At 41.0% G+C, this 16604-nt stretch overlaps 1 protein-coding gene across 3 annotated transcripts; it reads right to left on the bottom strand.

The window, feature by feature from the left end:
- Window positions 1-716: 716 nt before the first annotated feature.
- On the bottom strand, window positions 717-15169 carry misp (mitotic spindle positioning). Of its 3 annotated transcripts, none has more exons than XM_066695245.1 (5): window positions 14951-15169; window positions 6452-9131; window positions 4121-4401; window positions 3515-3553; window positions 717-2895 (listed from the first exon to the last, which is right to left on the bottom strand). In XM_066695245.1, the coding sequence occupies exons 2-5, from the start codon at window positions 8985-8987 to the stop codon at window positions 2806-2808; spliced, it is 2946 nt and encodes a 981-aa protein (XP_066551342.1). In that variant the 5' UTR covers window positions 8988-9131; window positions 14951-15169; the 3' UTR covers window positions 717-2805. The 3 variants fall into 3 exon arrangements, with proteins under 3 accessions (XP_066551342.1, XP_066551343.1, XP_066551341.1); XM_066695246.1 differs by lacking the exon at window positions 14951-15169 and adding an exon at window positions 13137-13262 and having other exon boundaries at window positions 4154-4401; XM_066695244.1 differs by lacking the exon at window positions 14951-15169 and adding an exon at window positions 13137-13262.
- Window positions 15170-16604: the final 1435 nt, after the last annotated feature.

Genomic DNA, 16604 nt, shown 5'->3' on the forward strand with positions numbered 1-16604 from the left:
AAAACCAAACCAAACAAAACAGGAAGCCATTTCACATCCTGACTTTTTGTGATTGTAAATATCCAGAAGTGGTAAAGGGACTCAACTCAACTGCCATTTTCTTGAAAAACTGGTGAACCCAAGCCCTAGGAAGTGGGAGCATAATAAAGATTATTAATCTCCGTGCCAACCCCTCCAGTGTTAAATCTGTGAGAGTTTTCAACCTCAATTCTGTATTCAGACCACAATGTTACCATCCCAAAAGAGCTGTGTGTTGGTAATTCAGAGTGCCACTCGACAGTGCTCTGGCCTACACATAGGAGGAGAGAACAAGGGGAGAAAGCAAGTCAGTCTTCAAACTGCAACCCCACAGACCTCAAATCAGTGGATTCCAGACATTTCACAATCTAGTTAGCATGGAGAAGGATGGAATAAGATTAACGGTAAAAAGAGAATCTACTACAAGAAATAAATTTGGTTTCAAACTTGATTAGATCACCTACTGCTATACATTCTCTCTAGCATGTGGTGTAAAGATACATATATAATGGTAAAGGGGCTCAAATGCCAGTTTTGGCACAAAGTTGAGGGGAATACAATTTTTATCAGTGAATAATTGTAGTAAACATTTTCAAATGCAATTAAACTACAGTGGAGGGAGTCGGTCTAATTAATTTCTAACAGCAAAGAGACATACTCTGTTTCTTTTGAAAGACAGTAGGATGAAAGCACAAGGATTGATTTGCATATTTATTAATTGAATTCAAGAATATGTGTACACAATCAGTCTCTGTGACTAACAAAGGTTATGTATACTATATATACGTTATACAAAAGAAATATTTAATTTCCATGAATTAAATAAATAATAATTAAAAAATCCTTGCAAATTAGGGCCTGCGATTTTCCTCAATTATTCTTTTCCTACCATACCTGTCTGCCAACTAGACTATTTCTGTGCATCGTATGCTTGAAATGCTACAGAAGCCAAAAAGTCTATTCTGTTGCTTTTCTATACACATTTTCTGTTTTCTTTCCATGCTTTAAAGGTTTTTCTTTCACAGCCACTTTCCAACCAACACTTGGCCAGCATACCCATGCGTCCGCACCCATAGCAACCTGCAGAACAGCAGAAAATGCCAAACCCTACTAAAAATAACTTTTTATGAAACACCATCTTCCCTTTCATGTTTAAGAAGGAAATGCTATACGCAAAACCCCTTGAAGCATTCCTAATCAGCAATTATGATTATTTCTTACACCATCAAATAAAAATAATTTAAAAAATCTAAGTACAATTTCTCCTTCATCCACACTCTGCAATTTAATTATCCAATGCTTCCACACAGTTATTTCAGGCAGTCTAATAAACAAGCAAAACAACTTCCTGGCAATTTGACAAACAAATTATACATTATTCTTTAGATCCTGTACATATTTATAAATTATATGTATACATCTCTAGGGAGGGAGACAGTGCTTAATCTTCGGTATTTAATGATCCAGCCAGTGTAAATGTCTGTTTTGTCAGTTTGTGATGACGGCAGGTATATTGTTACGTGCCCAACTTATCTGATAAGACAGTCTGTCTTGCAAAACACAGAGATCTGGCCCATTTAAACACTGACAACCCATCAGTGTAGCTCTGTAAACCTGCTGACAAGAGTGATCAAAAGCATCACCTCTGAAAAGATTTGAAAACTGTCCATAGCCTCCTTATTATTGCTTCAAAACATATAGAAATCGCTGGAATAAAAGTCCGTTAACTTGAAGCACTGGGATTTCAAGAGCATTGAGTCGTCACGGTATTGCAAGTGCCATTTTTCTTTAAAAGCAAATGGAGGTTTCACTGGTGTTAGTATTTGGCTTAAAAAGTCTACAAGACAGATAAAAGCCTACAAGATTGTCTGTGCCTGTGGGGTAGTTCAAGGTTTACAGTCCTCTGTGTTGAAAAAGTACTGTTTTGAACTGGCAGCAGATTGTAAAATGAAACAAAACCAAAAATCCCAGTTCTTTCTTTTCATCCTAAGAGCTGACTGGGACAGAACAGATTCCATCAAAATTCAATGCATTCTAAGTAGCCTATTGCTGCCCCTTTCCCTGTGATTATTTGCAGCTTTTCAATGTCGAGCTCCTTTTGGTTTGTTATTTGTCATCTTCTCTGCTTCATTTGACAGCTCTTTTTGCTAGCTGTCGGGTTGCTTTACCCCTAACACACACATACATACACATACATCCGTACACACACACACACACACACACACACACACACACACATACACACACACACATACACACAAAAAGATGAAAGTTTCACAGTCTTGTTCCACATGGTAGCAAAACAGAGCTCCTACTGCCAGTTCTCATTTTGATCAAGCTTGTTCTGACTTTGTTACATCAACAAGACTAAGGTCATAGGAAGGTAGGGAACTGACCCCTTGGAATATAAGTGATCACTATGGTCAATGGACGTGTTCACTCTGGTTTTCATGCAAGAGTGCAAGAAACAGATCTCTGCCTGACTGCCTAATCTTTAGCGTTGTGGAAACAGAAAGCAAATGTTCCCCAAACGTATTGAAATTTAACCCTTAATAGACAGAACAAATATTGAACAAAGCAATGGTAACAACATATTATTCTAATGGCTGGACTTTTTAGAGAGCAATGGTGTGGGGGGGTAAAGTCAAGGTAGAGGTGGGTGGTGGGGAATCAGAACTTCTTCAGCCCAGTTCTCTTCTTGTGCTGGGACATCAACAGCTCCCCTCCTTTCCGGCCCCACCCAAGGTTGAGCCAGCATCAGACCTGGCGATAGTCCCCCAAATGCGTTCAGTCGGCCACCTCGTTGGCATACATGCCCGCCTCCCAGCGTAAGGCGCGCGTGTTCTTGTGCCGGATCACTCTCGTAGCCTCCACGACCTGCGAAGGCGAGCAACATAGAGCATCAGGAAAACGGTGCCCACTGCTGTAGTCCCAAGGTTGGGACATGATTGACATGACACTGACCCAATGGACTTACAATAAAGAGTAAATCAAGGACATCAGCAAAAGGGCTTTGAATACTTCTTCTTGTGACTGAAACCTGTTCTGATTGGCAAAACTGAATTGACCAACCATAAAAGAAAGAGAAATGATGGCACCTATTTCTAAAAACACTGGTGTCCTTCCCACAGTTTAGGCCTTTTGTAAGTTTCACTACAGCATAATGTAAGACTCTTAGGTTTCTTCCTTCCCTTTCTTGCATACCCAAATGACTACGATCGTCTGTTTTTTTTATTCATGTTTAACTAACACTCTTGAAGGGCTTTGGAACCCAGAACACGTGGATCGGAAATAAATAAAACAACGTTGATGTAGATGGAAGTCTGCTGTTCCTGATGACTAAATAGGATGGAAATGTGTCTTTAATCCTGGTCACAGATGCCCGGGTGTATGTTTCTTGGCCACTTCTCCTGATCAAGTCAGAGTCTAGACGTAGTCATATTTTGCTATGTTATGGCAGTACCAGAAAGTAAAGGCCTCAAAACAGGTTTCTTACCTCATTGTTCACGTCATCACTTGGCTGAATGCCAGCATACTGCGAAAAGGGGAAGAAGGTGCACAGTAAGGTGTCTAATTTTGTGGTCTTGCAGATGCCAGCCTTTACAGAAAATTTTAAATAACAATCAGCTTACCCTTACAATATCTGTAGCTACGGAACTTAGTTTGTTCCTAAGCAATGTTCTATTATATGAGTTAAGTATAAATACATGGTTAGTGTAATATTCACGGCAAATTTAACACCGTTAAGTTTATACTTTTGCCATCATTTTCCAGGACTAGTGTGTTTTGCTGGAACAATGTTTAGTTATGTCACTGTCTCAGTGCTCATTTTCTCATGTTGGAAGGATATAAAATTATAATAATTGGTGCTTAAATTCCTCAGAATCTCCACAAATTTTCAATCATGTTGAAACAACCACACAAAGAAACCAAATAATAATCTTCACCTAAGAATTATCAGGTCCATGGGCCCAGCCTGCTGTCCCTCAAACACACACTAAATTGTGAACGAAACAAGCTAGGAACAGACGTTTTGGAGTCAAAACACTCCGGGACAGTTAATTCAGCCTTTCTATCCAAAACGTTTATTCAGACGCGTTACCTGCACGCTGCCAAACCCAGCCCTTCCACTCACTGCGTTCTCGTCCCGCTTCAGTTTGAGGCGATATTCCTCAAAGTCCCCCATCAGGGTTTCAGTCAGGCCCTTGGCAGCGAAACTGTTGTCCATCCGTTTAGCCAGAGGCGTGACTGGCGATCCGGGGGGCGTAGAAAGAGACTCGGAGCGCAGGGAACCCCAGGGCTGGGCTGTTACCATGGTCACCAGGGATATCCTCGGTGCCAGTCGAGGGGAGTCCACAGGCGAAGCGCTTTTCCCTGGGGAGTCTGTAAATTAAATTTATTTACACACAAAGAAACAATACACATAAGGAAAATTATGACCTGGAGGAGAATTGTATGTATAAAATGACCTAAAGAGGCTATAGATATAAAATGACATCCTTTACACCGAAGTACAAACTGGCCATAGAAAGATACAATGGATTATTTCGAAGACTGCCCTATAGATATGCTTTTAATTGCAGTGTATGATTAAGGCCACCAGGTGCCACTGTCAAGTCAAGACATTTGCAAAGCTGAATTGTCCAAAGCAGAGAAAGACAAAAAAAAACTAAACAAAACAAAAAAAAAACAGGAAAGGCAGCGAATCTGGCTGAAACAATAAAAGTCAGAGCACATGACCGGTAAGTCTCTCCCTCTGGACTTATTTTGGCCCACTCTGTCTTTGCTGCAGAAAACCCTCTGCTTTAATAATTAACTGAAGCTCCCATTTTCAATCACGGTGTTCCCGTAAATAGGCGGACAAAGTTCAGAAAGACTAATTAAGTTAGCTATTCTGCCCCCACCCCCAGAAAACATGACTATGGGAGACTTGGTAATTTAAGGTGAAAGAAAATATTGTACAGGGAAAAGGTTGAGACATGTGACTGAATATTGCAGAGGGGTGAAGAAGAGGAGAAGAGTAAGTGTTCAGAAAACAGCTGGGTTTAATTGCCTGTACTGTGATTGCTAGGCAGCCCTCTGATTAGTGGCCAGAGACAATACAGGCAGGGAATAAAATAATTACAGTGGTGTTAAAAAGAATTGCATAACTCCTTGAAAATGTATTAATTTGTAGTTCTAAGAATGCTTTTGTCATTACATCAATCTTAGCAGTTGTGAAGACACCAGTAGGTAGTGAAGCAGGTGTTGCCAAGAAAGTCCATCAACTGTAATAGCTGGTAAACAGTCTGGATTTAAATCCAGTCCAGAATTGCTGGAAGATAATTGGGGTTCAATTAAACTATCAGTTGCATGAAACCAAAGTTTGACTTGCTATGCTCTGCGGTTACTATACGAATACGTTGTCCATTTGGTCAAATTCGATTTTTTGAATTAGATGTTAAACTATAATTCACTATAGTACATATAAATAGAAAATTTCAGTGATGATGTATACAAAACAAAATAAACTAACAAAAAACACAATGTTGTACATAGAATACAGTTTGAACATTTTCAAGTCAAGATATATAGACTTTACTTTGAAATAATGGCTGAAATCTTCCAGTGTGGTCCATCTAATTGTCAGAGGAATACAGGCTGTACCAATGTACAAAAATGTCCTCTAGAAAACATAAAAGAGCGAAACGGGGACCAGGAAAAAACTGAAAATGGTGTGCATGTGATAATCAGACTTTTTTAGGTTGGTGGCATTAATATGAAATTTGTAATCAGTTTTTGATCTTCATTTTACCCTGAAGATCAAGTCTCCAGCCCTGGTCCTGGAGAGCCCCTATCCAGCAGGTGTTAGAGGTCACCCTTCTATTGCCAATTTATAAACACCTAGAAGTATTTCAGTCTGATCAGTGCAGCTGTGGTTTGGTAAATTCAGTAATTTAGAAACCATTTAAGCAATTATCAGAATACCTGCAGCCTCTCTGAGCAAGAGCTGCCTTGGTTGATTTGCTTAATTGATTAATAACTCACATGTGTTCCTAGTATTTAGAAATTGGTGATTTAGGGTGACCTATAAGATAAATTGGATTGGGGCTCTCCAGGACCAGGGTTGGAGACCCCCTGCTGTAGATGGACGGATGGACGGATGGACGGACGGACGGACGGACGGACGGACGGACGGACGGACGGACGGACGGACGGACGGACGGACAAACAAACAAATAAATATATATTTTTATTTTCACTTACCTACCAAACATTTCAGCCATATTTTCCATATCAACAAATCCAGCATTACTAGCATCTAATTTATGAAATACCTGTCATATGCTTCTAGGCTTCCAATAGAAATCATCCTGAACTAAAACACATGGGGGGCAGATATGCTGCTGAATACAGAAGCATTTTTTGTGGAAATGGCTATAAAGGTACCTACCCATTTTCATCTGTGGTGTAATCCTCAGCATTGCATGGTCAACAGTGTCAAAGCCCTGTGGGAGAAGCATATGTTCTTCTTTCCTCAGCTCTTCTGCAGGTGCTACAGTAGGGCTTGTCATCTCCTGCTCAACACTGTTCCCCTTGGCATCCTCAGAGAAAAGCAGGATGGCATCTCTGCCCATTTGTACTATAGGCGTCTGATCCAAACCATCCCAATCCCCGTCCTGCGAGAGAGACAGGCCCGACTTCCCCCTCAGCTGGCGCAGCTCCTGCTCCCGTTTGCAGTAATCCTCAATCTCCCGCCGGATGGCCTCTGGTGTCTGTACCTTGCGGGTCTTCAGGTTGAACTGCTCATTTTGGCCAGTCCAACGAAACTTTGGCTCTCCCACAATGCCCAGTCCCGGGGAGTCTCCAGGCGAAGAAAGGTCTGATGAGCCCTTTGCTGCTCCTAACCCTGGTGTATCTCTTACTGAAGCCTTCTTGAAGGAATCTTTCCCCAATATATATTCTAGTGGACTCTTGACCGATGAGAATCGCAAGAAACCTTTGGGTGAGCCATGTCCAGAAGGATTTCTAGCCAGATCCAGCAGTGTGGGGTCTGTGACTGAAGCTGGTACCGTTGAACTTTCAACTGCCACCAAACTCTCTGAATATTTATCTTGGCTGAGACTTGCAGGCTTCTGAAATATACTTAGCTTTGGAGAACCTACAGTTTTATTGGGCGTCATATACTGAACATCAAGACCAACCTTTGAGCTCAGACAAGGTTCTCCCCTGGAAGGCAGAGGCTGTGTGACCTTTGTGTACTTCTTCTCTTCACTGCTATCTCTCTGAGGCACATGTGCGGACTGAACTGCAGAGCGGAAAGCAGTCTCATCCTGATGTCGATGTGGGCAACAAGGAGATAGGTACTCTTCTGTGTCAACACTGGCTTTGTCTTCAAGAACCAGCATGGCATCAGGAGTGGCCCTTCCTTCCTCTGTACCAGATTTGGTTTTAGCATCTACCAGTGTGCCAGAGAGGCTCATCCTGGTGGGCATCACTGGGACTTCATCAGCCTGCAGCTCAAAAACTCTCTTCCGCTCGCCCAGCTCCTGAGGTTTTCCCCGGTCATATAGCCCAGGGACCTTGCCCTCCTGCAGCAGATCCTCCTCTCTTTGGCTCTCTCGCTCAATCTCCCGCTGCACAAAGAAGCTCACCCTTCCTTTATCCTTCGTCCTAGACAGTGCAGGCAAGGGAGTGGCCTGGTCGTCCTGGGAGAGTAAAGGTTTGGTTCTGATCTGCACCATCTCTCTCGATTTGGAGCGCAGGATCCCTCGTTCCCGTCGAAGACTCTCCTCTCTCTCCTGGGCAACGCGGATCTCCCGTTCGATGGGAGTCTCCACCTTGGCCTTGGAGGACTCGGATACAAAAACCTCATTGGAAATGCTGCCATCGCTGGCGTAGCCTCCACCCAGGTCCCAAGAGCTTTCTCCTAACCCAGAATCAAAGTCATCGAAGAAGCTACTCTGTTTCTTGACTCCTTTACTGCCATCTTCGGCCAAGGTTACGGTTACTGATTTGGTGAAGAACACAGGGGAGTTCTCTGGAGTCTGGGTAGGTCTTTTATCTGTGTGATCATCAAAATTGACTTTTATTGCAGTTACCATGGCTTCCTCTACTGGGGACTGGCTCCGGTTTCTGGGGGACTGCAGCTGCCGAGGGATTTGGAGAAAGGAGCTGAAGTTGGACTGTTCCATCTTAAGGAACTGTTGCCGTGCTGCACTGAAGTTGATCTGTTCAGTGTCGACGTTTCCAGCCTCAGCCTTGTGGGAGGATTCCCCGTTGGCTGCGCTAAAGTGAAGGGAGAAACCCTCCATAAGTTTATTTGGTGAGTTGGCCAAATCTAGTTGTTCTAGGGCACTCCATTGTTCAGTGAAGGTAGGATTCTTTTTGGGGGCCTGGCTGCGAATGATATCCCATCGCTCGCTCTCCAGCTCCTGCTCTCCCAGCGAGCCATTAGCATCTGGAACCCTGTAGTGAGAGTCTCCATTCTCCTCGCTAAAGAGCTTGTCTGGCTTTCGGTCCTCTTGGTACGCCCGCAGCTTGAAGCCATTTTCAACCTTCAAGGTGGCAAGCTTGGCCTCTCTCTCTGGGGAGGACATCCAATCCTCCGTCTTCTCTGCTTCTGGGTTGGTCTCCACATCCACAAAGGAGTAGAAACCACTCTGTGATCCTGGGCTCCCAGCAGTCTCTGGGCTTAGTTGAGGCTCACCTTTCTCCCACTCCAAGATGGAGACTTGTTTGGCATGCACCACCACTTCCTTCATCCCATCCTCCAGGCCTGGAGTCACCATCACTGAGGGCTGGGAGCACATCACTGTGATATTTTCATGACTATAGATGTGGGTGTCGGCCTCACTACCATAGGGGTTAACATAGCGCCTTTCAAAACTGCTTTCCAGCTGGGTTTCGGATCGGGCTGTGCAGTCTGTTTGGGAGCTGAGTTTGGGAGACAAGGTCCTCAGAATCCAGTTTTTGGGTACACTCTCCATTTGAGCCCGGGTTTCTGTGTTGTCTTGTGTGGTCGGTGGAAAGCCCGGCCACAGTGTGTGGTCAGAAATGGATGGAATCTCTTCCTCTTTGTTGGTTAGGTAGGACTCATCTCCTGGTTCTTCTAGTGGAGTTGCTGGCTGCTTCTGAAAACAGTGAAATTGAGAATATTGAACAGGTAAGAAAAGTTATTATATGTGTCAGAGAGTCCTTAAGTTTTTCTAAACACCACCGGGTGTTCACATGTTGTAATGTCTTTAAGTTTATGCCGGGTTCTAGAAATTATATCTGAGCTAGTACACATCCACAGGTAATTAGCATTGCTTATTAACAAACCCAGTTGTGGAATTCTGTGTCTGTGAAACCCTTGTCCTCTTTTACAATATGAATAAATTAAGGTGACAAAGTAGATTTTCAAATCTCCTCCAGGCCCTATATATAGCACATCTTCTGGGTCTCTTTAGATCAAAACCTGAGTTAAACCTAGTAGAGGGGTTAGATTTGTTCAGGGAAAAATATTTCAATTACTTCAAGCTTAGGTGGAGACAAAACCAGAAGACACTCAGCCCATGTAGAGTGGATTTGAAGACCTCTAGTGTAATGGGAAATCCTCAGTGTCATAGCAGAACTGTCTATATCTCTTTCATGCATTGAAGCTAGAAAATACAGTTTATAAAACATTTGCGAATTTCAGAACAGTGGTTCGCTATTTTTATTGTTTATCCAAGGAAGAGTCTGTTCCTCAATGGACCATTATAAATAAGTGCAAAAGAGGACTGGGTGCTGCTTACTTAAAGGGAAAACAAACAGACATTGCTGGTTCCAATTCAAGGATTATTCATTGCTGGCTAGGACCAGAATTCCCAAAAGGGTTGCACACAGTTTAGCACAATCTAAATTACTTTCCCATCTTTTTCACAGAAGAACAGAAAGGATTATATAATCAGGGCTGTTTATATGGCTTCCCAGAAAACAGGTGACGGATAAAGAATTGACTATAAATGGAATGGATACTGTGAGAAGCCCGAGATAAGTGAGTGAAGGGTGGCAGGGATAGCAGGAGTATATGTTTATTGGAATGAGGAAATCACAGCTAATTAAAACTGCCTTAATATCCCACAATACAAAACACCAATCCCACACTGAAGGTTTAGGGCCCACTTGGCAAAGATGTCACCGCTGGAGAAACTGTGTATTTTAATGTGTATCATGGGATATGTAAGGAAATTGGCGATGAATTGAATCACTAAATGTTCTGATAAAGTATGCAAGTTTCTCGTCTCTCCCTAAAGCTTATCAAGAATTTTGAACTGAATTGAGAAACTGTGGGACAAAATACATTGGATGTTAATATGGTACACCCAGTAAGATTGACAATTCGGTACATAAATAAAGATTAACTTCACTGACTTTCTATGGGATGCATGCAAAGTTACTCCCTATTTTAAAATAGTTATACGATCCTAACCTAAAAGAGATGCTAAAAACCTTCTTGAACTGAATTTAAACTTATTTATTACAGCTTATTACAAACAATTTAAATATTACCATATCTGTTAGAGGTAAATATTGTTTGGGAAATTGAGAACAGAACAAACATCTAGGTATGAAGTATGGCAATCAGTTGTTCAAGCTCAAAGTGGGAGAGTTACAGATAGCAGAAAGGCAGACCAAATACTGCCACATTTCAGATCAAGATTAAAATAATAGCAATACTTTTTCGTAAATTACTTGATCCTGTTTGGATTCCAAATCTGAATTGTCAGATGAAGGAACCCCATGTTCCTTCCATTAGTCTTGCCAGCAAGTTGTACAAATACCTTGGCTTAACAATCTTAAACTTTCTGGCAGGCAGTGAAGTAAATTAGAAGGCTAATGAAGTTGTTTGAATACCATATATTAAATCTCTGAATGACTCAGATTATCATCTCCATTTAGTTTTTCCTGTGGAAGGTAAAATTTTCCAGGATATAAAAACATAATTAGAGAATGTTATTGTAGGAGAACTTTCAAAGGGAGTGAGAAAGTGAATGCTGAGAAGGAACAGCTGCTACAACACTAACACACACAAAAACCTCAGTCAACACCCTTGTGCTCAATCACCTTATTCCCTCTCAGTGCTTCTGAACAGTATAGTTCATATCTGTTATTCACCTGCTGCACAATCCAATTAATCCCCTTTCCCCTCTCTACTGAATATTGATATCCAGCGTTGCAAACGGACATGATGTGACGCTAGCAGTTCATAGATTCACTGATGGGAAGAAAGAGAGATTGAATATAGAGACCTAACAGTGGCATTCCCTCTGACACTTCCATTTCATGCATGGGTGGGTTGCTGCGAAACCACATTTAAAACTCTATGGGTCTTCATTGGGTCTTGGTTATCGACACCAGGGATTGCTCAACGTAGTATAAAAAAACAGGTCAAAATTGTAAGAGAATTATAAAAATGGATTAGCACATTGATTGCATGCCTTCAACCTCATTAACCACTATAATGCTTACATTTCTCCTGTATCTCCTGTGCTTTACTGCTTTCAAGGAGAACAAAATGCTTTGTCCTCGGATTCCTGACATGCCAACTCAGATAAGAGGTCAAGTGGTCCAAAAAAGCCCCAGAAGAAACTTCCTGGTCATATACAGTACCTATTACAAAACATTCCTGATCTTTGTACCTCCGCCCCAGTGAATCACGCAAACCTATAACATTAAATCGCCCTTAATCTGTTTCAAATATGTGAAGACTCGCCCCTAATGTTGCGTTCGTTCTAATGCAAACACTTGGGAGGTAATTCCTGGGCCTGGGCAGACGTTGCAGTAGACAGTTGGTGTCTAACCAAGAAAAGCCTCTTGTTGGAAAGCAGTTTGGGCACTCAAACACTTTTTAGGAATTTTGAAATGTGGATGATTTCATTGACTGTGAACAGGATATCTGAAACAATGCCCTATTGCTCAAGCACCATTAGGGTTGGCGAGATTTGACATATGCCAAGCTTGCTGTACCCCATGTGAACATTGGGTGCCTGTGTGTGTGTTGTCTTCAGCAATTCTGTGCTGGTATAGTAGTTATGCTAGTTCTATCAACCCACTGGTCTAGAAATGAACCTTGTCACCTAATTAAGTAGATTCAATAGGAATTATTAACTACCATCAAGTAACTCTTTAATGCAGCATGGAATTGTAAGTTATGAGAAGCTGATCGTTGGAAATGGTTGCCAAAAAATGAAACACAACAGATTCTTATCACACTACAGAGATTTTGCACTCTCGTCTTCTAAATTGTTGTCTATGTGGACCATAGTCTGCTTGGACAGATCTTCAATACCTTCAGAAAAGTTGCCTTATAGTAACTGTACATGGCAAAAAAAATTGTTATGTCCCACAGTCCTTGTCTGTGGGCATAGTACTGTGGTGCAACATTGAAATGTGTCCCTTCCATTACTTCCTTTCATTCAGCGTCAACAAGTTTAATTAGGAGAGGTGGTCAACTCTTATTCAAATTTAAACTCCTGTCATTCGCCTACTTAAATACAATATTAATTTAGATGGACAAAGTAAAACTAATTTTTCCCCCAAACTATTATGTTTAAATTTCTAGACCGTCCACAGGACTATGGCCCTAAATAACTAAACTTGGCAAGCACTATGTAAAACAATCAAAAAGGGGAAATGCAGGGAGATATCTATTTATAGGGCTAAAAAAAACTTTGCAACATGAATAAAATAAACTCATCTAACTCTGGGATCAAATATATCCAGACACAATAGGTTAGGTTATCTGGAAAGAATCTAAACAGAAAGTCTCATTCCAACTAACTACACAATGGTGCACAAGAAGAGCTCATTGGAAGCATCAGGTAAGGGAACAACAAGTGTTCACAGTTATGTGCCTACAAAGAATAGACACCTAAGGCTAACAAATACAAAAATAAAGACTGAAAAATATATAAAATAAAACAAATCCCACTGAATTTCCCTAAAGCCAAAGGAAAGCAAACTCTTATTAAGGGTAGAATTTGAGCATACAAGCTAGAGTAAGGATCATTAATAATAAAAAAATGAGCAATGTGCACAAGACAGTACAAGCAAAGAGGAACCCAGTTAGATCATCTTGATGAAAAATGAAATAAATGACAGACTTTACTTACTCGGATTACTGCCTCTTCTGTATTATAGCAAATGCTTTGGGTGTGGAAGTGTCTTTTTCAAACCCTTGAGGTTTTCAGGTTTGGCAGTGTGTAGCTGAAGAGATCTTCGGCAGTGGCAATGTGTGTCGTATTGGACTGTGCACTGCTGATAAGCACGGTGAAGCTGCCCGTTTCCTGGAATTGAGCTGTCTGTAGGTGCTTATTGGCCCGGCTGGCCTGGGGTGTGTGTCAGTGTGTGCGTGTGTGGTGGGGCAGCAGCAAGAGATACAGATGTGCAACTTTCCTGTCCTTTTGCTATCTGATTTAGCTTTTGGAGGGAAAACAAAACCAAACAAAAAAGTTTGTCCTAGAAGGCATACGATCTAAGATGACCGCCTGGGCTTGAGGTGCACTTTCACAAATTACAAGTCAGTTGGAATTGAAGATTTTACAGGTGGGGGGGTTCAAAAGGAGTTCCCGACTATATTAAAAGGGTAATTCTTTTATGACGATGAATACCAATCGAAACGTAGATCAAAATGACATCATCCCAGATTCCACTGCAATTATGTGTACTATTCACAGAGAAATGATCGACCTTAATGAACTTTTTCACTGCACCATGTTGAAGTATATTAACAGGAGAAACTGAACTTGATAAAAGGGATTCTCCTTATGAAAATCATCAATATAAATCTGAAGGATTTTTTTTTTTTCTTCAAATAGCTTAACCTTTTCAGACTATACATCCACTGCACTGGATTACTGCAACCTCTTTGCATGATGTATCCCTTTTTTACATATCTTTCTTCAAATGAACTGTATGAGCTGCTGTCTGTTACTACACACATATTCAACATGGTTTTGTAGAGAAATGTATGTGTTTTGATTTAAAAAGGAGGTGAATCAGATCAAAAGAGAAAACAAAATAATTGCATCATCATAATAATTGAATTTCAAATACTGTGTGTGTGCTTGGCGTATACAGTCGCCATTCTCTCTGCACGTCTGCCACCGTTGCATGACGCTAGCAAGGTCACGTCTTTACGGCCCGCTTTCTAAAGGCAAGTGAATCTAATTACAAGCAAGCAGATCCTTTTCCACCCCTCAGATCAAGCCAAATTACAGAGTCATTAGTTCCTCACAGCCTAATCCAGTGACATTATGCCGTGGCTCTCTAATGCTAAACAATTATTTGTATTTATTAATTTGACAGATGCTTTTATCAAACTCAACTTATGATCATTACAAAGAATATAGTATAACTGATTTACCATGCTGTATTTACAATATGACACAAATGCCTTTATAACATGCCAAGAAGTGCCATAAAGATTACAATTAATAAAGTAAAAAAAAGCAGAGCAGCAGCAGTGTCCATGAACATAAAGAAGGATTTTTGAAGGATTTGATCGAACAACTCAGAAACGAGGACATAGACTTCCCAGTCTCATATGTACACACTCACTTTCTCAAGTATGAAGTTTGACTGTTACTATAAATCTCCCCGAAGCGCACTCCAAGAAAACCAAATCTGAATGAAATATACTACAAGGGAAGATCACACAGATGACCCAACACAAAAAATGTGGCATTTATTCCACATTCCATTCCATTTATTTGGTTGCCAAAAACCCCCACACATATTGCGGTTTATAGGTTTTGTCTTTCTCTATTTTTTTCTTGATTGTCACCTGTCAAAATCTAGCTGTCCTTCTTTTTTGAGCTATAAGCAATGTTTATACAGCCAGATTGTATAAACAACTCGACTTTTGGGGTTCAAAGGAAATGTGACACAAAGCAAAAACAACAACAAACAACAAATTGGTTCATACCTTTCTTGCTCTTTGAGTTTGCCTCTAGTCAATAGGACGCCAGGCTGTTTTGTTTTCCTTTCTGTCTAAGCACAGCCTCTCAGTTCTGTCTTTTTTTATTTCGTGCAGGCAAAGTTCAGAGCATATCTTGGAAGCTAAAAGGGCCACACCCTCCCACAACAGAGAGGGAGTCGAAGACAGACAGACTGAGAAAGCCTTTCCCTGCCCCTGGTCGAAAAAGAAACGAATGACACCAAAACAGACCTAAATCTGACAAATCGGAGAACCTTCCAAAGCCTATCCCCAAATGTTATCTGGTTAATTTGTCTCCTGTCTCTCTCTCTCTCTCTCTCTCTCTCTCTCTCTCTCTCTCTCTCTCTCTCTCTCTCTCTCTCTCTCTCTCTCTCTCTCTCTCTCTCACACACACACACACACACACACACACACACAATTAGTGGTCTATCCCTTCTGTTACATTCATTTACTGGTCAAATTAAAGCAGTCTGCGCTGGAGTGTCCCGCTAATTGACAATTTTAGAATAATGTGAATTAGCTGAACAAAACCCCAGATGAAATCAAACATTGCAACACATCTTCCAATAGCAAATTGCAGCCCTGGTACTCGATACCAGTATTCAAACATGGAAGCATTTTAGCAATAGGGACAAAAGAAGCAGATATTGCCTAGCCCTAACAGACTCCAATCATGTATCAAGCAAAGCTTGATTGATTGCTTGGCAGACACTGGTCCTGGTTAATTTAGTTACATATCAATCCAGGAGGGATTAGATGCTCACCTTACTAGTTGTTTATTATGAATCAATGCATCTTACTGAACGTAATTATCTTTTGCATATGTACGTAGGAAACGGTGAGCTAAAAATGACCAGGAACTGAATTGAGCTAGCCATGTATTAACCCTGGTCTTGTAGAGCCACAGTCCTGTAGGTTATTTAGATAATTGCATATGGTCAGTGAGTGGAGACCAGGCAAATATATGAATGTGTCTATCAAGTTCAAAGCCCAGCCGAGCAAAACCAGAAGCCACTTTCTGGGACCTCTGTATTAGCAGAATCATTTGCTGGTGTTAATATTACATTTCTTAGCAACTTACAATATATCAGTTTATTTTATTTATAGAGCAGTCTAGGAACAGTCCCTTGCTCAAGGGTACAACAGCAGGGTCCCATACCTGGGATTGAACCCACAACTCTCCACTCAGGAGCCCTAACCTCTACACCACACTGCTGTCTATTTTATGTGGTCTATTAAAATTGTTTTACAAAAAATCACAGTGGTAATATATTCCTTTCAATTTGATGTCAGGTTTACTGAAAACAAACAAAACTATCCATTCCATTGCAGATACTCATTGTCATTTTCATAATTGACCTTTTGATCAAAATCCCAAACTCTCTCTCCACGCACTAACCCAACAAAAAATATCAGAGAAAAATTCTATTGAATTCTTTAACATTATTTTGTCGCCCTCTTGTGGTAAATATATTATCGTCTCACTCTTGTTGCAGGCGTTTCATGTAATAGTTCCACCTGAGAATTACTTGATTGATTGAATATGTTTAGCGCCCGATCTTTGAAGAAGCTATGCCATGCATACACTTGACGCATGAGGATAACTAATTTTGTTAATAAGCTCAGTAATAACGTATTCAAC

The sequence above is a fragment of the Amia ocellicauda genome, chromosome 22 (genome assembly GCF_036373705.1).
Source record: "Amia ocellicauda isolate fAmiCal2 chromosome 22, fAmiCal2.hap1, whole genome shotgun sequence".
Taxonomy (NCBI): Eukaryota; Metazoa; Chordata; class Actinopteri; order Amiiformes; family Amiidae; genus Amia; species Amia ocellicauda.

What these genes read in the sequence shown, in the direction of transcription:
- misp (XM_066695245.1), bottom strand. Translation starts at nt 8,987, where the DNA reads ATGGAGAGTGTACCCAAAAACTGGATTCTGAGGACCTTGTCTCCCAAA. An exon ending in CTGGGTTTGGCAGCGTGCAG is followed by an intron (nt 3,554 to 4,120) that starts GTAACGCGTCTG and finishes CCCTTTTCGCAG; the next exon opens with TATGCTGGCATTCAGCCAAG. An exon ending in GTGATGACGTGAACAATGAG is followed by an intron (nt 2,896 to 3,514) that starts GTAAGAAACCTG and finishes TCGCCTTCGCAG; the next exon opens with GTCGTGGAGGCTACGAGAGT.